The sequence below is a fragment of the Manduca sexta genome, chromosome 8, assembly GCF_014839805.1.
Source record: "Manduca sexta isolate Smith_Timp_Sample1 chromosome 8, JHU_Msex_v1.0, whole genome shotgun sequence".
Lineage (NCBI taxonomy): Eukaryota > Metazoa > Arthropoda > Insecta > Lepidoptera > Sphingidae > Manduca > Manduca sexta.
This window is the reverse complement of record NC_051122.1, coordinates 5,625,648-5,648,853: the sequence shown is the minus strand read 5'-3', so window position 1 is coordinate 5,648,853 and position 23,206 is coordinate 5,625,648. Positions and strand designations below refer to the sequence as shown.

At 33.5% G+C, this 23,206-nt stretch overlaps 2 protein-coding genes across 2 annotated transcripts; both read right to left on the bottom strand.

Moving 5' to 3' along the window:
• Positions 1 to 1,153: 1,153 nt before the first annotated feature.
• LOC115446498 lies at positions 1,154 to 4,296 on the bottom strand. Its single transcript, XM_037436564.1, has 4 exons — positions 4,288 to 4,296; positions 3,491 to 4,200; positions 3,206 to 3,418; positions 1,154 to 3,128 (listed from the first exon to the last, which is right to left on the bottom strand). Exons 1-4 carry the CDS (start codon positions 4,294 to 4,296, stop codon positions 1,256 to 1,258), a joined length of 2,805 nt encoding a protein of 934 aa, XP_037292461.1. The 3' UTR covers positions 1,154 to 1,255.
• A 1,309-nt stretch (positions 4,297 to 5,605) lies between these two features.
• On the bottom strand, positions 5,606 to 12,234 carry LOC115446423 (endocuticle structural glycoprotein SgAbd-1-like). The gene is made up of 4 exons (XM_030173086.2): positions 12,103 to 12,234; positions 11,528 to 11,892; positions 7,794 to 7,997; positions 5,606 to 6,181 (listed from the first exon to the last, which is right to left on the bottom strand). The coding sequence occupies exons 1-4, from the start codon at positions 12,184 to 12,186 to the stop codon at positions 5,923 to 5,925; spliced, it is 912 nt and encodes a 303-aa protein (XP_030028946.2). The 5' UTR covers positions 12,187 to 12,234; the 3' UTR covers positions 5,606 to 5,922.
• Positions 12,235 to 23,206: the final 10,972 nt, after the last annotated feature.

The window sequence follows — 23,206 nt, the reverse complement described above, 5'->3', positions numbered from 1 at the left end:
CTACAATTTTATAAAAACTTTTCCTTTCAAACTTTTTGTGGTACGCTAATAATATGCAGTGTAATTAAAATAAATTTTCTGACTGTGGTACTTGTATTGGTATAGTCTATTTTTATCTTCTATGAAATTGGAAATTGCTAAGTAAAAGTCACTACTAATATCCATCTTTATCACTTTATTATATTACACTTTATCCCTCAGGAATAAAGGCCAAATTATTATAATTTAGAAACAGTATATTTACTCCGCAAAATGCACCTCAAAGCTGTAAAAGACCTTCAATTAAATACATAACTATATTAGTAATACAAATATGAACTAATTAAATATGAATCTAACAGAGCGTGCATGCGTTCTATGAGTTAATTGATAACTGACAACAGGTGCTGCGTATGGCACTAGAGAGCGTCATAAATGCTCAGACGTGCTCGTTACTCGATAGATTCAATAGTAACTGCCAATTTATGGTCGTGTAAATCCGATAAGTACGCTGATCCTTAGGTAAGCCGGAGTCCTTGTGAGTTAAGACTTAATATCGTTGGGTTAGCATAGTATGATACTATGTACGTAAGTAATATGGAAATTAATCAAAGTTTACTATATATTACTACTTTTGAAGCCATATCCATGGAATTTTCGCCGTATTTTGGTATAGCAATGTACGATGTGATGTGTCTAATGAAAAACGAAATTAAATTACTAAATTTTTAAGAGAGTTGTGATGAAAAGATAATAAGCCGGCGTGATCTGTGATTCCTAGAATAGTTTCTCCCGTCACGCTTTCGGTGCAGACAGCGAGATGATACAATAAAGATGGTCACGCGACGCATTTTTTCCTAAGTGTTTAAGGTAAAATTTCTTTGTGTTATATTTTTAAATTAACTGCCAATAAGAAGATTATTTTTTATAAATTTTAAGCTGATCGGAAACGTGATTTTTTGTTACATAATAATATGACTGTTTAGTTAAATATGTAATGAGTATTCATTTTTATTTTAGTGTTATAAGAGGGAAGTAAAAGTATTATTCGTTACGAAATTAGCGAATGTAGTATAAAACTAATTCGATAAAATTATGTTGTGACAGAAATCCTTTACATTAATGTTTTGCTGTTAATGATATCGATAAAATAAATAGAAAAAATGTAAAATATACTAAATTATTTATTTTAATATTACAGTGTAATTTATATCTAGTAAATGCAGTCTTGGAGAAAATTATTTACAAATAAAAAAATTACATTAATCACAATTTGTTACGCGTAAACAGGAGGTAAATAGCTCTTTACAGAAGGTCCCGCTCTTCCTAGGGGAGGCAAATTAGAAGACTGTAATTGTTTGATTGGTGATGGACTCAGATTTCTTTTTATATGTTCTATATCTCTATCTTTAGTAAATGGGCTGCTATTTCTTTGTAACACTTTATAATTTTTAATAACACCGCGCAGTTCGTTTGGATACAGACGAGTTTGCAAATCTTTCTTATTGGGCTCTTGTTTTTCTTCGTAATCATCTTCATTTTCGTCATGTTCAATAGGAATGAAATGTGTTTCTTGCCTTTGACTGAAGTTACTGAACGAAGGCTTATTTTTGGGCCTAATCTTATTTGATTCAAATTGGTTTTTAGCATTTATGTAGTTCATAATTTCTGAGATATCAATAGGTTTCTTCTTAAAATCCATTACTTCGTTCATTGATTTAGACTGTACTTGAATGTATTTAGGTGATTTTTCTGTAATTGTTTCTGTACTTGGGTTCGTCGCGAAGCTATTTTTAATGTAGTTTGTCGTTTTATTTAAGCTCTTTGTATGTATTTTGTTCTTGTTAAAAATATTTTTTAAGAAAATATTGTCACGCAATTCATTTTCAAAGTCAATTGCTGTTGTAGTTGATTCACTGTAATTTTCTTTATAAATATTTGGTTGATGTTGAGCTAGGGGTTTGAAATCATTATTTTTTTCTGTTACTATAAAATCCGTGAATTTATAGGAGTTTGAAGCACTAGTTAATTCTATTGGTCTTTGAGTAGATGATGCTTGATATTGCTTTTCTATATCATTTTTGTGGGACCAAGGATAATTTTCCTCTAGAGGAAGGAAATTTAATTGGTTTTTATCTACCAATACTTCAGGGTTCTTATTGTTTGTAGTTGACTGATAATTATTATCATTATGGTAGTTATAAGATTGTGTGACCATTTGGCTTGGGGGGACAAATTCACGATAAGTAACAAGTTTAGAACGAGAATTTGAAGAGCTGCCCTTATTAGAAAATGGAACATTATCGTTAAATGTGGTAGTGCGTTCGGTTATTGTTGTCTCAGGAGTACTTTGGTACCAGGCTTTGAAGACATTTGAAGAAGTATTACTTTCTGTTGTGTAATCATTAATATCTTGTTTCAAGGAGCCAATTTGATTATTTTGCCCAAAATTCTGTTGTTCATGTTGTTGGACGTTATCTTTTGTTTCCTCTACTGGATATTTATAATTAAAAGACTCAGAGTTTTCCTTTCTGTTTGGTTCTACGTGACTTTTAATCATATCAGTGTATTGTTCTGGTGTCATATCATTAAAATTAATCATCACATCGTCATCTTCAGCGAATGATCTAGATATAGTATTTTTCTCTGGTGTTTTATTTGTTTCTTGGTTTAATCCATATTGCCACCTCCACAGTGCTTTATTGCTCTCTTGTTCCGATTCTTTTATTGCGGCTTCGTAATTAACCAATTGTGGCATTGTTGATTTCTCCGCCCCAAACATTCTGGCTATTGTTTGCTGCGGCGCATTCACTGAAGGCAGATGAGCACCTTGTGAAGCTAAAAATGTTATTTGCGGCGAAATTGTTGCGCTGGGTTTGGCATTTATTTGATCTTGTGAAAATTCGTTGTTTAATTTTATAGGCGTTTGGGCAGTCGCAGAAACAACTAAATTATTTTGCGGGTTAGGATTTTGGGCAAAGTTGAAAGAGAATGATTCAGGAGTTCTTCCCGTAAATAAATTCTGCGGTGGTAAAATATTATACCGGTTACTTTTATCACTTTCACTTATTTCATGACGTTTTTCTTCGTTCCAAGATTGTAAGTGTGGCGGCTTTTTTGCCTCTTCTGCTAGATTATATTGAACAGCCCTGAACAACAATAATATGTGATTATTTTACATTATTATTTAAAATTTTGTTTATAATATTATGTTAATTTTACCCACCGCTGAATGATTTCGGGTATAGGAGGAGCCACAGGCAGATGGTCACCAGTTGCTCGAAATCCATTTGAATCAGCTACATAATGAACGGTATATGTTTGGCCGTTATCTCCGACATAAGAATACGACCCTTCCACTACTTGCTCTTGTTTGTCGGTCCCTGCGTTTTCCATGCGGCTGTGTTGTACATAATGCGTTTGATCGGCTCCTAAAGCTCTGTAATAAATCAATGTGTTCAAAATGTTGCCTCAATATAATTTATCACTACAAAAAACATATTTTACTTACTCATAACTAAAGCTACCATCTAAGTCCATTTCGTTAGATAACCGCAATATTGGTATCGCCGTCTCTGTTGTAGACGATATAAAAAATCCTGGTAATGGTAAATATTGTGGAATGGGAAAATTGCCGGATTTTGTTTGATCTGCACCACGATCATTTCTAGTTTCCGCCGATATAGTTACGCTTCGTGTGGGTGTTTGAGTTACGGTGTTCAGTGGCGTTTGTTCGTTATTTCCAGGAAATTGATACGGGATTTTCATGTCGATTCTGTCGATGGGATGCTGGTAATTAAACGACCTTGGTAGGGGTTTCAAATCTCGCATCTGCGGCTTTTGTTTCAATGAATGTTTTTCGGTATAATTAACCCTGTTTTTAAAAAATGATGGCGGCGGAGTCATTCTTTTGTCATCATCGTCATCGTCATCCTCATCGTCATTTGTAAGTGGGGGTAACAGGGTTGATGTCACCATTATAGGAAATGGTTTTGGATATACTGGTGATTTTGTCTCACTCGGTGGTAAATACGGATATTGTAATTTATCAACATTTTTTATAGGAAAATACGGTATAGGTGTATGTGGTTCAGGTGGTAGATATACTGATTTTTCTGTCGTAAATATTCCGGGCAAAGGTGTTTGAAATTGTGGCGGGAAAGTAAAATATTCCTGAGCTGCATCCACAGCTAAACTAATCGTTAAAATTGATAGCAGTATCTGCGAAAACAAAATTACAGTTAATGACTTACATTTTCTATGATATCCAAAAGATACTTCACTAAAACACGAACACTTTTCACTTACCAGCTTCATATTGTGTGAAGCTGAGAAAATCCATGAAAACACTTTTTCACGTCACACTGTAACACTTGGGTGTAACAAAATGATAATGAAAATGAATTCCGCATACATTTATAGGCACGCGAGACGCTCGTGTCCAGGCATTCGTGAAAGATATCGCTCGGTTTAAAAGTACGTTTCTCCTTGCAATTTTTATGTCTGTATACACTGTGCATTCATTATTTAACAACATAGTGGACTAGTTATTATACAGAATACAGGAATTTATATATATATATATTTTATTGATTTATGGAAAATTAAATAATGGAATATTGTCCTTACTTTCTATAAAAGTTTGAATACCAGTAAACGTTCAGTAATAAAACACCAGGTATGAATTTTACAGTTACATACTTCAATTTAGGATATCATTTCGGGAATAAAATAAATCGGAGAACTCATAAAGCGAAGAAGGATACTGTGAATCATGGAGTTTTAATTAAATAAAAGGCTCGAACCCCAACAGGATACCTACGCAGGGCAGCGCTCGATAAATGGCGCGATAAATTGAAGGTTTTCATGCGGTCATCCCAAATTCGCGTTTCGTAAAGTGATGCAAGGTTTGTAATGGTCAAAGTTAAAAGTCAATGCCCCCTCCAACCGGTTTCGGTTTTTGGTTTATGCCCTTTGGGGGTTTTACTTCGAACATTCTTACATTTCACCGATAATTAAAGCTGTTCGCCGGAACGAATAATCGAGTATTTTATTTAGGAGTGTAATCGTTTATTCTGCTCCTCGAAAGCCGAATATTCTTTTGTTATTTCCAGATCGATTGCCTTCAGGCCTACAATCTATAGGTGTGGGTATAATTTATGAGCTTTTTTTATATTTGTCAATTAAATTTGTATTCTTCATGTATGTATATTTGTAATCATATAGCCTCTTTAAATTTTGTGTTTTTTATTGCAGTGAGTTAAGATTAGATAGAATACGTGTATTTAATTTTTGTTTATGGTTTACAGTTCGGTAGAGATTTTTAACTTTAAATGTTTGCAAGGCGAATGTCACAAACGCAGGATTTCTTGATGATTATTATTATGTTTGGATTTTACCGGACTAAATATTATCAAGTACTATACTTGTATTAGACTATTATTATTACATTATTGTAATGATGTCTCAGGATAAAAAATAATATTGTTCAACACCTCTGCGATGCGACTGCGATGTTTATGAACTCATATTTTGTTTTCTGTTTTCAGGTACGTTGATCAAAAAAGGAACGTAGTCTTATCATTTTAAATAAAGGTAAGATATAAACGAGAAATAAAATAAAAAAAAAATTATAAAATAAAATTTATTTATTACGAATACATCACATATCACTGGCTTTGAACATACGATATTATACAAAACCTAATTCTCAGTTATCCTGTTCACAATTTATAATCGTGATCAAGATAACTGATTAGAACATCATAGAACATTTCGTATCTAAAATCACAAGAGGTAATTCGTATACTTACAAATAAATACGATTGTTTACAAAACTTTCGGTATGGACTAACATAATATCGCAGTTTATTTTCACGTTCGTTGCTGGAAATTCGTTTTGGAATATTTCGATCTACTACCTACCTATGTTACATTTATGGCTTACTTTTTGCCGTGGGATTGGTACTTAATATCGTGGTGAGGGTAGTGGGTTTGTTGCTGGTAGTTGTAGGTAGGCGCCTGGGTTGAGTAGAAACTGGGTGCCTGAGTAGAGTAGTAGTGAGGTGCTTGAGTTGAGTAGAAAGTGGGTGCTTGTGTTGGGTAGTAAGTAGGTGCCGCAGTTGAATAGATTGTAGGTGCCGGAGTGGAGAAGGAATGTTTGGTCTCCACAGTGTGTTCGCTAACGCTCTTTCCATCAGCCCTGTAACAAATAAGCTCGAGTAAATATCGGGTCAATGCACTCATCTGTAAAATATAACGTGATCAAATATGACATTTAACGGTAACTTATTTATGCAAACATTCCGGCATGAGGTTGTAAAAATTTACAATTTGTTTTTTAACACGGTTTTCATCAAAAGAATCTTTATACAATATGTTTTTTTGGAAGGAATATTGCGTATTTTTTTATTATTAATGACGAATGGAACAATTAGCTTGTCCGATGTTATGAGTCACGATTCTTTATAAATAGCAATAACAACTAAAAGTTTGAATTAAATACAAATTATGTTACCATAATGCACTTGTCATTAGAGATGTGTTAACAATATCATGACTAATTTTGCATTGGCTACACGTATATCCAAACCCAGCATACCATTAGTATTCAGAAAAAACAAACAGTCAATTCTGATAATTATCTAAATATGACAGTATAGATTCAAATATTATCAATTTATATTCATCTTTCACTTAAATATAATTTTATGAATAAATCTGTGGTTGACTGTACCATAGTTTTTAAAGCGATTGGATATTATATTCAAACAATCTTTATGATTAATGACCTAGCTATTACGCGTTCGGCACTCGTAAACCACGCGTTCCATCACGTTGTATGCAAATTTCTTCTGATTTGACAGATATCGCTGCTAATAAGCCTTTGTATTCTCATCAATATCTTTATTTGTACATTGTATTGCGTATTGTATCATTTTTTGCTGCCAAATGGACATCTATATTGTAGGTGTATGGAAATAAAGAACATCTTTATTAAATTCACTGTTCGGTATATGAGACAATCTAGAAGACCGACAGCTTTTTGACAATTTAAACAGGAGTGTCTGTTTAATGTTGATGTAGATATGAAGGCAACTTAGTGCAGCAGAGACAGTTTCCTGTTGTGAAATGTTTACTGGCAGTTCGATACACTTTCTCACCTGATGTTCGGAATCTGTTTTAGGTATCATTGAATTTACTTTTGTTTTAGGAGCAGACTTTTTGTTAATGGCTGTTGTGTCTACAAAAGTTGTTATAGCCTTAGATTTAGGTGAAATTTCTTTGCCGATATGAGGAAAATTGACAATAATTGGTCAACAAATCGAATATATTGAGAATAATATAATTTGAATAGTTATAAACTGGAAAATTAAAAAAAAACAAGATCAAATGAAATACATGTGGTAAGACAAAGATTTTGAATGTCCAATTAATAACACACCTACATACAATTATAAATCAATAGCAAACTCTAAAGGCAGTGGAACCGTTAGCAACTCATAAAATTAAGAAAAGAATAGTCATATCTATGGAAATTTGGCAAAGTGCTAAATTCCACGGATGTGCTAAACCCAATAGGTATCGACTGTATTGTAAAAAATATTTAAAACCCATTGAGATGAAATAAAATGAGTTTTACCAAATATAATATTGTGGAATAGTTTAGTATTATTTAGCAGAAATTTCAAGAATCATTGATACCAGAGCTGTTTATAAGCAATAAAGTGATATCCTCTTCTGATCGACATTTAGGTTTCAATTCACTTAACATCTCTTCGATCTACTAGAATAAAAAAGACAGAAATACTTACGACTCAACCTGTCGTGGTGAAGCTGGGAGATGGCTTCCGAAGGCGTGGTAGCCGGTGTGGTCAGCATAGTAATTAACAGTGTAGACTTTGCCGTCAGCACCGCGGTAGGAGTACCAGCCCTTCTTTACAAGACTCTCCTCGGTACGCCTGGGGTCGGTGTAGTAACCATATTCACCGACGTGGGTGCCGTCTGAGATTTGGTACCTTAAAATAAAGACTAATTAGCAGAGCAAGACCCAATAATGTGGTTATTAAAAAGTATTGGCGGAAGTTAGCACAAAAATAAGAGTTAGAAGCCCGGTCAGCCGAATATGAAAATTTTAAAGATAGTGATCTATACTGTAAAACATGAATATAGGCATCTAGAATTCGTAGATGAATTCAGTTCTCATGTAAATAGAAATAACAATGAAGTTATTGAATTAAGCGGGGATTTTGGAATATTTAGTAACAATTATATTAATAAACAGAAATCATTGTGCCAATAATTCTGAGATATATAAAAACTTTTAAAATCTCGATTCATTTATAGAGGTACAATTTTTTTTACTCGGGGAAGTAAGACTTATAGTTGCGTGGGTGATTTAAATGAAAACAATTCGGAACACATAAAACATGTTGGAGCGGCGTTGTTTGATGATATATAAATATCTTACGTACATATATTTAAGAATTAAGTACCGTTGTTAGTTATTTAAATAGATTTTTAAGACATCGTCAATACATAGGAATTTTGTTTAGTTTTAAATTCTTGTAAAATTTAAATAAAACAATGAAAAGTTGGTAAATATTGATCTATAAATAAATATTTGAATCTGCGTAGCTTGCAAATAGTGTTTTGGACTCATTATTACACACAATATTTTCATTTATAAAATCGGTTTAAATAAATTTTCTATAACAATTCTACTGATGAATCATTTTAATTTTGGCGTTAACTAAGGAGAAGTCCAGAACTGCATTATCCTCAGCATCAACGCTTATATTTTTACCGCAAATAATTGTATATGGCGTTCTGGGTTTCTCTCTTTCTTCAAGGTCGGCGGCACCATTCAGATTACCATCGCATGAGTTGTGTGCTTGTTTTTCGTCCTTATTTTTACGACCATCGTAAAAATACATATGTATGGGCCTGATTAGTAACAAATGTAATGAGATTTATGCGGCAAATATGATTTTGACTTAATAGTAGTATTGTGGCAAATTAGATAAATTGGGAGTCCTTGTTGTATAATTTTGCTTTATCGCTTTCTAAAGGTTTAATCATAAAGTAAATATATGTTTAAGGAAATGTTTTAGACTTTCTGAAATTTGTAACATGTCAAATTAGTTATTTTAAGTTCTTATTTAGGAGTTAAACATAATTTGTTTTAGCAAAAATCTTGCTCTTTCTTAACGTTCTCATCCTGTGATGGAGGATTATCGGATTTAGCTTATTAGTCTTTTGATTGCTATGTATCCGGCGCATTAAGATAATGATTTGAATTCAGAATTTTGTTATTTCTTTTTGCTAATTCGTTTAAGCTCAGACTGGAAGCTTCTTCCATATACGGTATGTTGGCTTTTGGGTTGTTTACAACATTTTGAACAGTTGTCGCTAAAACTGGATCGAATTGTTTTGGCAACTGAACTATTTGTAACGGTTAATCGCTAAAATGCATTTACAATTCAACCTATATTATAATTTTGACCTAGATCTCGAGTTTGAAGCGAAGAAAGTAGCTTTTTTAAACAATTCAGCATTTTACAGTAACCTCTTCAAAACCTGTTATATATGCTGACACAATTTTCTAATAACACACAAAATAAATCAGGTTATCAGAATAAATAGTTACATAATATTAAAATAATATGTAAAAAGAAATCGGAAACAAACGGTAAAATCCTTAAAATATTCAAATTCGTGCGTTGGTGACTAAACGGTCGACATCGTTCATTCACAAATTATGCAAAATTAAGACCTTTTTTGGGTATACCTGATTTTTATGAACAGTTATACATCGGTAGCGAGATAACCGGAATAGATTGTCATTAAACGTAAAAAATATACAATGCTTCGGCCAGACACCGTTAGGGGTCTCTGTTTGACCCACAATTTACTACATAATATTTATATCTATACCAGTATATAAAGCTAAAGAGTTTGAATGCGCTCAGGAAATACTAAACCGATTTTGATTTTTTTTCTCTAATAAGAAGCTACATTACTCCTGAATACTATAGATTACTTTAAATCTCGGCGAAACTTATTCAGGCGGGCGGCGTCGCAGGCAAAATAGTGGTCGATATACGCCAAGGAACAATGCTTTCGAACTTATATCTTTATTACAGGATTTTTAATGCGAATGATCACTTGCACTGTGTTAGCAAATTATTCATATATGGTGGCACACCAGCCTTGAATGAATTAGTTCAATTGGGGTAGTGCGACATTTATAGGAAATTGATTAAGTCCTGATCACGTCTATCTGTTGGCATTGTTCTTAGTAATAGTTGATGAATTATCACATATTAATAGTCTTATGAGGGACATTCGTTATATTACGCGTATATGAATTGATGATTTAACTAAACAATTCGTAATATTCACACACATTGACGTAATAGAGTAGTGTTCAAAAGAAATGTAGGTAACGATTTCGTTAAAACTATTTAGTTTTATCCAAGTATTGCTACGAAATGTCTTGTCTCATTTATCTTATTTTTAACATATTTGTTCTGTGAACTAATATATAGATTGAATGATTAAGACGAGCGAAAAAAACATGAGACAGAAAAATTTGTAGCGACATTTCTTAAAAGTCTATTTCGTTATGTACATATATTTTTAAAAATACGCAAAACTCATGATTTCTTTCGGCAAACTTCAAACGCTAACCATATTAACGTCGCGGAGATTCTTGGTATATCAGTTAAGCATAAAGCGAATTTAGTTGTAAATCTTGGTATCCAGACCATGCTGTAATTTGAATATTGGATTAAGTTGAAACCCACTTTTAGTTAGCGGAAAATGAAGGGACAGATAGTCTAGACTCTAGTCGGAGCGTTTAAAAAACTACGGAAATTAGTCGTTTTTATTTCGATGTGAAATTTAAAGTTCAATTTACTAGAAAATGCATTTATCTTTTTTATTTGGTTAATGGTTAATGAGTTTAAAGGAAGATTCTATTTGTATGCTATATTATGCTTCAAGTAAAATTAATATGTCAGACATATTTTATATATAATACTATTCCAACGATAAACATTTTGATTATATTGTGTAATCTGTCAGCGTCAAAGGAATAAAGATTATATTTGCAGACACTATAAGTTGCGATTTAGTGGAATAAAAAATTTGGGTTGATGAATGAGATTTCACGATTCGCAAAAATTCCGTTTTAAAGTTAAAAGCACTGTTAACTTATATAGCCGTGGGTAAAATTCAAATTATTGGACGAAGCCCTAAAATGCCAGCATAATTACTTTTGACCCTCGATGAAAGTCGACTATTAGACATGAGTTTATGCTGTTTAAATTAAGTAAATTCAAAGCTTTAATACAATAAGATAATAATATGAATTTCTTATACTTTTAAATTAGGGTGTTTTTATTTAGTTTCTTTATTAAATAGATTTTTAGGTGGAATTATATTTAAACTGATATGGTTTAGATTAGAATATTTTTTATCGGCCACAGAAGTACACTATATTTATTATTCCAAAGCGGCTTAAATAAATTTTATTCGTACTTACTCGTAATTGTAGCTGCCGTCGTTACCGAACCAAATATCATTCTTGATGACAGAGGGCTGGGGGGTTGGACTGACCACCGTGGGCCACCATGTGACGGGGTAGTCGTTCTGTGGTGGTGATATAGGCTTCGGGGGAGATACAGGCTTCTCCGGATACCACGTGTTTTGCGGGTTGTAGTTCGAAGGGGGATTCCACTGGGACGGTCTTTGGCTCGGAGGAATGTAATACGAACTCGCTGCTGGCTTTAGGTCTACGCCTTCCTTCATCAACTCCATCGTCTCTGCTGCTTCCAGGTCTTCGTATATTTTCTTCTCCGCGTCATTTTCGGCCAACGCGATAGCCAAGACGGCGGCGAAAATGCAAAGCTGCGAAATATCGTGCACATGTAATTAATTTATTAAGACGCGACCGTACTAATTTGCACCTATTCAAAGCTGTTACTAATAGGTTAATTTGCGACGAACTTTCGCTAAATAAATCTGCCGTCGAAAATTTGTATAATTAAGACTCCTTTGAAAATAAATGTGCTAAAAATATTTTTGGCTTTTTGAATTCTAAAATGCACAAGGACTCACCAGCTTCATGATGTCCTTCTGTGTCCGTGGTCCGTTGGATACTGTGACCAAGAGGGGTCGTCCCACATTTTTATAGCAAAGCATCCTGCGTCCTCATGCGTGCGCGCATCTCGCAGCGATACAATGACCTCGCTTCTTAAACGTTACATGTAAATTTTAGGGACTTGCATTTTTTGGTATATTTGTAAGGGCAGTAATTTTTTTATTAACGTTATGTAATTATTTAACCTATAAAAAACCTGTAGTGACGTATATACATAATATAATTAACACCTTCCAAGTCCAGGTCAATCTTATCGATGATTGGTCTGTGTTCCTAGTAAAATAAATAATAATATAACTTCTTGTCTGAGAAACAGATTAAAAGCTTTCAGTGATCATGATATATCAGTAAATACTTATACGGATCTTTGAATATTTTTGTAGCTATAAGAAATGATTTATACATTAGAGTATTTTTAGATTTGCTGAGAGAAAAGTTGATGACACTTACCCTTGGTCTGTAAGGTTCTTGACAATAAATAGTTTTAATCAATAAGTAATTGATTTTTTCATTTTCATGGTCCATTATAAAAATAAATTAATAATTAAGAAACTGACAAAATAATAAGTAGTTGAACATATTAATAATATTTATGCGTAAGTGCCGGATTGCGAAAGATTAAGTAGTACAAAATTTTTGGTTCCCATTGATGTTTCCGTGGGTGTACGAATGTTTTGTTTGCCGTTTAGCAAATTACCAAATACGACATGAATTCTAATTGAATCTAAAGGACGGTTGCATTGAGTCACAATACGATTTATTTGGTCACAATATATGCACTTCTCACGGTAATGCTTTAGTTTTACGACTTAAGTCCTAATTAAGATGTGTATTAAAGTTATATTTTATTGTTTTCCGATTATAATATTTAAGATACTGTGGTTAGTAGCTGTTTGTTTTGAGTGATAGCTTGTGTCATTTTGTTTTGTGTTCGATTTTCAAACAGGATAAACATATCTACCGTAAAAATATAATGTAAATAAAGTTATTTTTTAATTTGAATATGATTTGACTAGAGATAATTGAAGCGTGGGTAGATAGGTATTTGTTTAAATTTATTTTTTTGTTTCTGTGTTTTTCGAATTTAAAAAGAATTGATAAATTGTAAAGAATATTTCTCTTTCCTGGTATAATTGAGCAGTAACTAGCTGGACGATTCCTTTGCTTTTAAGTGCTGCATCATCACCTACAATTTACGGAATAGACATATATATTCTTATACAAGTCAAAGGCCACGTACAATATTTTATTTTAAATTAATATTAAATAATTTCCAGAAAATGTTCAACAAGATGTTTTCCGTCATCATATATACATTTGCATATTTTTATGTATAATTTATTATTCCTTGCGGTATGTTTGATATACAAAACACACAAACTGCTTTCTTTTTAAGTTTATTTTATATTTACATGCCGACACATGTTTATTCTAGCTTCCAGTTTAAGGAAATGAATAAAATATTTTGTGTACAATGTGGAACGGTCAGATCATCGCATTCCAACGCCTCCTTAATAAATATCCGGTGCTTTTCGGATTTAGATGTTCGGACAGCTGGCAATTTAAGTATTAAATTTAGATTTGGATCATATACTGGTAATTCGGTACTACTTTGAACACAGGTAGCCATGGAGATATTGTAGCATAGCGTGGTTCAACCAGGATAGTACTGATGTCTTAAAGGAACAGACGTACAGCGACAACCAGCTGTTAAAAATTCTCCCTTTATTTACCAATACATAAAAATAAATAAAAAAATAAAGCACATCATGTCTTTATCCCCGAATGGGTATGCAGGGATGCAACTAGGACACAAAAGTTTCGCCATGTGTGAGCCATCCTATCATGTGATAGGCGATGAGCCTCTTGAGCTTCGGATCGCCGCGCCCTGGCAAGATTTGCATAGCAAAATTAGCGAGCTTAGGGAGCGAAAGCAAACTAGATTTTCATTATAAAAACTTATGTATTAGTAATACATTGAATGTCTGCTGCCAGTTCATATCACATAAAGATACTTTTTGTTTGCCTATGCAAACTCAACAAAACCTATCGCCATATAGGGTATAGGGGTTACACTCCGGTCAGGTACTGAGCAGAAAACCCAATATCGCTTTGATTGACCTGGAATTCGTACGCAAAACCTTAGAGTGGTAATCGCATCGCGCTCGCAATATAACTACGCCATCGACGCAGAACCTTCCAGCTTAAAATAATAATGACATTACACATAGTGTTGTAGTCATGTTAAAAATCAAATAAACAACAATTTACATTTGTAAACAACAAAAGTACCGATGTCAGTTAAAGCTGTACGCACTATCTGCATCAGAAATTTATGCATTTTGTCTTAATGTGGAGTACTACGTGACTGTATTATAAAACTAAGGACTAGTGTGGGCGCTTCGCAAATCCAAGATAATGTTTTGCGACCTCTCGGGTCATTTTGACCCTTTGACATCATATTCTTTGTCAGTATTTTGGCAATAAAAATTCCATGAGCCAGCGTCTAGAAATTAATGTTTGGATCCGGGTAATGTACCGTTAATTTCTGGTATACGCGACACACTATGTGCTAAATGCTAATGTCATAATTATATTTTATATTTATTAACAACTTTCTTTTATAGTCTTATGAATAATTGCTTACCTACTACAATTATTAGAATTTTAGCAATCCTGATTAAAGTACTACGTTAAAGATAAGGCTATGAAAAAGATTCGGCCAATTTATCCCTTCATGACCATCATCGTATATTATTTAATATCAAACTATTCCTTTTAATGAATTTTACTTTATTCCTGAGGGAAAACAGGGTATAAAAGTTTTAATAGTGCCTTTAAAACAATATTACAATTATATACACCATGTATCTATAATAATATTTAATGAACACGACTTCTAATTAAATTAATTGCAATTTTAATAACTACTGAAAAAATTGTAGTTTCGGCCTACTAACGTTACAACTTTAGATTAAAATTCCAAGACTTTATTAAAATATACTCATAGGTGTAATTTGCGTTAAATAGTCACGAAATACGAATTTCAATGAAGCTTTAATGGTTAATTTAAATTTGTTCACCCATAGCGGCTTCGGTAACTCAAAAGTAACCTACATTTGAGTTAACTAAATTTCTGTTATATCCTTCTTAGACACCTTCGTTGTTTACAGTGCTGACTTTATATTTTTTATGAGTGTAAGCCACTTTATTTCTGCCGCCACATGTAGGTAGTTTTATTTATGTATGTATGTAGGTTTCTAAAATACTTAATAATTTTACATTTGTTTGTATTATAGAAGGCACTAAAGTTAAATAAACGAATGATTTATTTAAATCTAGTGAGAGTCCTGTGAAATCTGCCGCCCCTAAGAAGCTGCCGCCCATAGGCCACGGCCTATATGGCCAATTTACAAATCCAGGACTGATTGTTTATAACGAATTACACGCTATAATTTGTTCTTTTAATGCAGTCTTGTTTTCATTAAACTATTTTAGCGTCTAAGGTTGATACAGATGTTCGATTTGTTATATAATCAGAAGCCTTTTCAGTGACCTTATATCAATTTTATTTAATAAAATACTGTTTCTTGGGATCATCGCTACGCGTTAACTTCAAGTACAACAATTTTTACCTCTGTTCTATAATAACTATCATTGAGCATAAAATACGCATTCTTTTATGTTTATCTTATGTTTAACATTGAATTTAGATAGGCATTTAGTCCACCGTATAAGTCAGGGAATGTTGAATCATCAGCAGGGTTTTACCTTTTATAACGGTGTAAAAATGTTTGTAAAAAGTGCATTCAAAATACTTAAAAACAAAAAACGGTAAGGCGCTGCCACGTTGCATGACCACGCTAAGTGTTTAACCCAAAAACTCCAGTGCGCTTTACTGGCATAATTAAGGAACACGTGAAAAACGTTTTAAAACTATCTTGATGGCGAAATTTGTTATCAGTTATGTACAATGGTTTAAAACAATGTTGGAGGTAAAAAATGATTTTCCTCGTCGAAAATTGTTTTTGACAATATTTTTTTGGTCACTGCACGGGCGGTCTACATCATTAACGTCGCACGATCATGGTGCCACTACTGCCCACTGGCCTGTAGTAAATATGCTGCTGCAGGTCAAAGGTATAGTGAAGTTGCTGCAAGCCTAACAAGAGTCCTCTCTTTTCCAATTCTGTTTCTGTGTCTAAAAAGTAGTGCAAACCCAATTCCTGCGCGGCGACGTAGGTGTTTACTGTTCATGGTGGTAATTATTTACTGCGAAATGCCTGTGCGTTATTTTCTGCTATTTGTTAACGAGAAAAATCTATCAGAAATAAATTCTTGGAGTTCATAATATAACCATAATAAAAAAAAACTGGAAAATGTATTTTTTATGTGATTTGTCCAGGTCCGGGTTGGGTCACATTTATTATTTAAAATTACAAATCTGGTATGCAAAGAACATATTAAACTTACATTCCGACAACATAAGATGATATGGAATTTTATGCTTCCACTACTTACTCGAAATAAATGAGCTGAGATTTCATTCATGATGTATATACCTGATCATTGTATAATGCAGATCATTATCGCCTGAGTGAACATGAAAGCCAATCGATATAGCGTAAATCCTCCATACAGCTAAAGACGATGTCCAATAACAATGTACTATCATATAATGAAATGCAGACCAAGCGAGCCGATCAGAAATACTTGGATTCAAAATAGTAATCAAGGCGATTTTTCTGTACTAGTATTTTTTACGAGATGAGCAATCGCGTAATCTGAAGTACTACGACTAGACAATATAGCTTTATTGACATAAGTATGTCCTTCAAAGCGATTTTACACAACGCGCTTACGCACTGCTGATTGGCGGCTGGAATAGACATTGAAGAAGTACCCACTACAGATTGGATAACGCTATAAAGTTAATTAATTAATATAATCTTATTGGTCATTCATGACAGTCATGGTATGACATATTCGTTGAGAGTGCAAACGCCTGTCTTAAGTTTAATAGTTCCTTGCCCTTCAGTGAGGCCACCACATCCTCTTGTCCGAAATGGCATTGGACAATAAAACCAAAAATTGGGGCTTACGTGTCCGTATAGATTCGTCATTCTGAGGAAATATATAAGATCTTTAATTCAGTGAGTAATGTTAGGTAAAAAGGACTTTCCTGAGTTGATTCCGATCAATATGACGAGTGAATTTAAAGTTTAGAATGGAAGTCGGTATTTAGATATAGTTCATTGGTAACATTTTTCCTTTACCTATAGAATGTATTTTAAATATGAATAATATCGTCTGGAATCAAACAATGTCAAGAATTTATGTGATTGTATGATCTTGTTATCTTATTTAGATTATAAATGCAAAATTTTATTAAAAGGATTTATGGAAGGTTTTATGCATGTTGTTAGCAGTAAATGTAGAAACAGCTGGATGGATTTGGTTGAAAATTGGCACACCGATAGACTATGTTATGGATGATTATATAGGTTAGGTTATACCTGGGTAATTTGGTCCCATGGGAAATAACGGAATTTTCTAATCAGATTTTTTAAATAGATGGCGCTGGCGCCCTACAGCTGGTATAAACTTTATATCTTTCCCTAAGCTGGTGTAAGCTGGTATAACTGTAGCGGGAAGGGTTTTTCACGCGGGCGAACCCGCGAGCGACACTTAGTTAAACCATAAAGTAAAAAATAGCCATTTTCATGTAGCTATGAAGATAAGCCCATTATGTATTGCTTCTATCACAATTTCATAATCCATATCCAAAAATACAGAAGACAACTATTTTACATATAAAGAAATTCAATCTTTGTAATCTATGATTGAATCAAATCAGCACAGGATTTCTCGGCAAATCTTCTCAGTAATATAATTTACGTAGGCTTAACTAATTCGTATCAGGGCGTGTTCCATCCATCATGGGTACTAGTCGATCACTGCTGCAGTTAACTTCAGCTGCAGGTGGCGTTTGATCTACAGCCAAGGGCCCGGTGACTTTCATAGATTGTGATACATAATACATATATGTTAATTTATGAGGTATTACTTTGTATTATAGTCTTGTATGTTATCACCATAATACAGAGTTGTTTCTACATTGCGTTACTAAATGAAACCACATATTTATCTTTACTTCTGTTAACATTGTGCCAAAAATCACGGTTTTAGTTTTCTGATTTTTTTGATAATTTCATAGTTCAGGCTAATATGATGTATATGAGTATTTCTGACTGAAAGTATTATTATGTTGCCGTTCCGACAAATCCTTTTCGTCTACCTACGTTTTATTAATATTTATTTTGTTCGAAACTTACACTTTTTATTTTTCATCTATGGTTAGAATGACATTGTAAATTATTGTTTTCAAGAATCCAAGTGTAACGATTCATATATTAAGGCAATGTTAAAATGTACCTGTATGTGCTACATACCTATATATAAACGGATTGTCTGTGTACATAAAAGATTTTTCTATGTCAGCTAAGTGACTAGACGAGCAAGTTGCTCCTCAAGAACCCATTCACTGTTGAGGAATTAGTTAGGATACTGCTCCCATCATCCTAATAGTAAATGTTGACTCATTATTATATTGTTACACTAGCTACAATGTACTTTAAATCAGAACAATTAGTTTTGTTATATCAATTAGCCTTTGCTCGTGGCTGCGTCTGCGTGAAAAGGATTTCTCGGGATAAAAGTCACGCTTTATATTTTTTCCGGAGTAATGGAGCCTATATTTTAAGCCTGTAACAATACATCGGTGAAAATTTAATTCAATTCCATGCAGTATTTTTTGCGTGATGCGTGCACTTGCAGATAGACATAAATTCTACAAACTATTGTTTTGGCATCTATTGATTTAATAAAGCTTCCCATATTACTTTTTTAATATCTATAATGTACAGACATCGCTCTTAATAATATACTTATGAGACTTATGGTACTCATCCGTATCATGATAATGATGAAATAATAAGCAGAGGCGCAATTAGTATGCTCATTTTTTGCTATGCCTATTATGTGATACGGTACTTATCGTCAAATCGGGAAAAAAAATCAGGCTCCACTCTTAATTTCATCAAAAGCATCGTCGCTTTTTAAAATAAACGTTTACATCAGTGCATCAAGAATGTGGTAAAAGCCGTTAATTTTTGAGAGTCGCGACAAAAAGTAAAATAAAAAATTAAGGCCGTTGCCACGCAATCCTTAGTAATTGAAGGATATAATTTGATTTTGTGTTTATCTTCACCCTAAGTGGATTTATATCTTGACATTAAAATAAGGCGTTTTTATCAATAACAAATTCGCTATAAATTATTTTCTGACATGTATCCTTTCTCTTGTTATGAGTAAAGGACTTTTTTTACCAGTAAGTTTGAGGCGTATTTGCTGTTTAAGAAAAATGTTTCGACACCTAATTTTACTCGTAATTGATACTATTATTAATGGTTTTTCTCACAAAATATGTGTATATGGTGTACCGTACATTGAAATATACTGTAGCATTAGTACGAAATGTAATCAAGCGAGTACCGCAAGGAATTCCACTTAAACATATAATTATACATTAAAACACGTAATTACATATCCAACGGATCAAGTATAATGTAATGATTTATCACAGCCATTTTATTATAAAAACATGAACTTAAAAATTTCGTTCAAAAAACATGTTGTTAATACAGAGGGTATTCCAACGAGCATACCCATTAGTCACCTGATGGTAATAATTACCATCGCCCATGAACACTAACATCAGAAGAATTGTACATTACTGGTATCTAAGAGGGAATGGTTGAAAAGTTTACGTTTAACGTCCAAGTCTCCGGGGTCGTAACAAATGTAACAAAGTTGTCATTTGTTACTGGTGGTAAGTCTCTTATATGTGAGAGTCCGCCTAAGTAGGTAATACCGCAATTTCTATTATGGCATCAAGCAGCTGTGTGTAGTCTGTATGTATATAGTCTGTGTGTACTGTTGTGTTCCGGTTTGAAGGACATTGTAGCCAGTATAACTACTGGACATAATGAGACTTAACATCTCATGTCTCAGGATAGCGAGCGCATTGGAATACCAAACAATACTTTGTTATTCAAGGTGTTGGATGGTGTTTATATTGTTTATGGGCGGTCGTCTCGCTTATCATCAGGCGAAAGGCAAGCTCGTCCCGTCATTCAAAGCAACAAAAAAAATAATTGATGAAAATTTCTTAAGACTAACACTACCTCGTTCACACCCACCATTATTGGAAAAGATTTACAATTCTAACAAAATGAGAATATTTATTTATTATCTGTATGGGGATTCCTTTTAAGGAAATCTTTGTTTATATATTTCTATCGAATGGTAAGATAAACTTTATAAGATTATTGAACTTTAATGTGTCACATAAATATGATGGGATGAATCACGCTGGGTTTCGGAGGATCGGGAGTGGTCAAAGAGGTAAAAAAAATCGTTATAATTTTTCCGACTTTTGGTAATTTTTTTAGTAATGGTTACTTTAAAATGCGTCAGAGGGATTTGTGGAAGAACAATTTTCAAAAAAAATTACTGTTCTTTTTTTTTAAATAAAGAATAAATAAATACTTTTTATTGTAACCATTGTTAAACAGAGAAACACAAACAAGATTATTACATTTTCTTAAATCTATGGTGTACAATGGGCGGCCTTATCGCTACAAGCGATCTCTTCCAGGCAACCTTTGTATGGAAAGAAACATTTTTTTTATTTTTATAATATAGCCTATCAGTGGCGAAGCGTCCATATAACCCGCTTCCTACCGACTTCCCTTTATGTAGAGTTTATGAAGAATCTAATTATCATTAAAATTATTTGCAGACCGCATTTACTACGTATATGTTGGGTCAGGTTCTCTTTCGAAAAATTTCATCTTTCGCCACTGTAGCTTATAAAATATAAAATTTAAAAGACAACCGTAATAATATTATAAATAAAAGAAAATATATTTTTTTTTGTTTTGGCATTAAAGTACAAAATACAAACCATGAGATATTGCACCGTATAAGCATCAACGCATTCAAAATCCACAACATTGTTGCAATAGGACTTCGCTGCTACCTTTAAAATAAGGTGAAGTTATGTGAAGTTTGGGTTTGGTCAAAAAGCGCCCTTGGACTTGTCCATACGTGTATGCTAGATAATCCATGATCTCTGCTTATTTAATTAATTTATATGAAGGACTTTTTTGTACATAGATTGCCTCGGTGGCTTAGTTGTATTACGGTATGACTGCAGAGCAGGTTTCGGTTTGGATCCCCGGGTCGGGCAAAATGTTATTGGGTTTCTCTACTCAGTATCAGCCCGGAATCTGGAGTTAGGGCTTGATATGGCGATAGGATCTCCCCCTGTCATGAGACGGAATTTGCTAGGCGGAAAGTGAGTGCACCAGTTGCGTTTCTGCCTACCCCTTCCGGAATAGACTAGGGGGAAAAGGTGTGACTGTGTATGTGTACATATATACATACTTTTATATAAACCGTGATAGAATCATGTGGTTCTAATTAGACAGCGGATATAGCGGATGAGTGCCGCCCGCGGGCGACATGGGTACGTGACTCAGACGTTAATTGTTATAAGGTTTACTATATACGTATGCCAGATATATGACACTGTCTTATTCGAATGATTTTATAAAAAAAAAATGCTTAGGTATTGGGTTCGGTCGCCGAGTCGGGCAAGATGATATAAATTGAGTTTTTCTACTCAGTATCAGAACGGAGTCTGATGTGTGCCTGATATGGCGATAAGCTCGCCCCTTATCACATCGTGGGACGGAATACACATGGTGGAAAGTGGGTTTACTAGTTGTGCCTCTGCTGACCCCTTCGGGGGTAAGAGGTGTGAGCGTGTGTGTTTATAGAAAATCCAAATGTATAAAAGAAAATTTGGTTATATGAACCAACTCACACTCCCACACATGCTCTGGAGAGTAGTAGTTAGATAAAAAACGAATGTAAAGCTCTGAGAGATTTTCTGGATTATAAATTATTCTTTAAAAATTTGCTATTGTTATAAATATTCGTGTGTTATCTTACATTCACTATTTCATACCATTTTATTATATTTCAATATGTAATTTAAAAATAGCGATCTAAATTACTTGTAGAATTTTCTTGACATTGTCATAGGTTTAAGAATCAAGTAGTCGATCTTTCTTTTTATCTGTTAGGAAAAATAACCGTACAAACTCTAGATTCTAAAGGGTACAAATACAAAACAATAGTAAAAGTGACTGTCTTGGTGGCGTAGTTGTGTGCGCAGCGCGTCACCGATTATGATTACCGATCTATAGTCCCGAGCTCGAATCCCAGGCCGGGCAAAATTATTTTGCTTTTTCTGCTAAAAATCAGCCTGGAGTTTGGGATTTCTTTCCAATATGGTGTTGGTATGGACGTTGCATCTCTGTCTACCTCTTCGGGGATAAAGCGGTATGTGTGCATTTGTTAGATATAATGCATTTACAAAATAATACATCATACGGATGATTAAGTCTTTTAAGTATCCGCCTGCAAATTAAAATTACAGGTTTAAGATTTGATATCTTTATTCATCCTGCCTTTTAACTGCAGATTTATTGTTTAATTGCATCTGTTAGTAAAATTTTAAGACGTTATATGATTTTGGTGATACGTTTTAATATTTTGATTGTTAACAATAAACTCATCTGAGTTTGTATGTTTTGTGTTGGTACGTGTGTGTGTGTGTGTGTGTGGTTGTGGGTGTGAAAAAAATAATGTGAAATATAATAATAATAACAAACATATAAGTAAAAAATAACATAAAGGCTATTGTGGCTGCTGTTCCCCGTCTCTTCATAGGTTAAATAGGTATCATCAGTTATTATTAATGTCTTGGTGATATGATTTCTAATACATATTGTTAGATAATGCGCACCCACCAAATTGGGAGCCTAAAATTTTAGTCTCCTGTTCTATAATATGTAATGTATATGATAAATAAACATTCTTGAGCAATTAAATGGTAAAGGAAATCAAAATATAGACTTGAGGCTAATA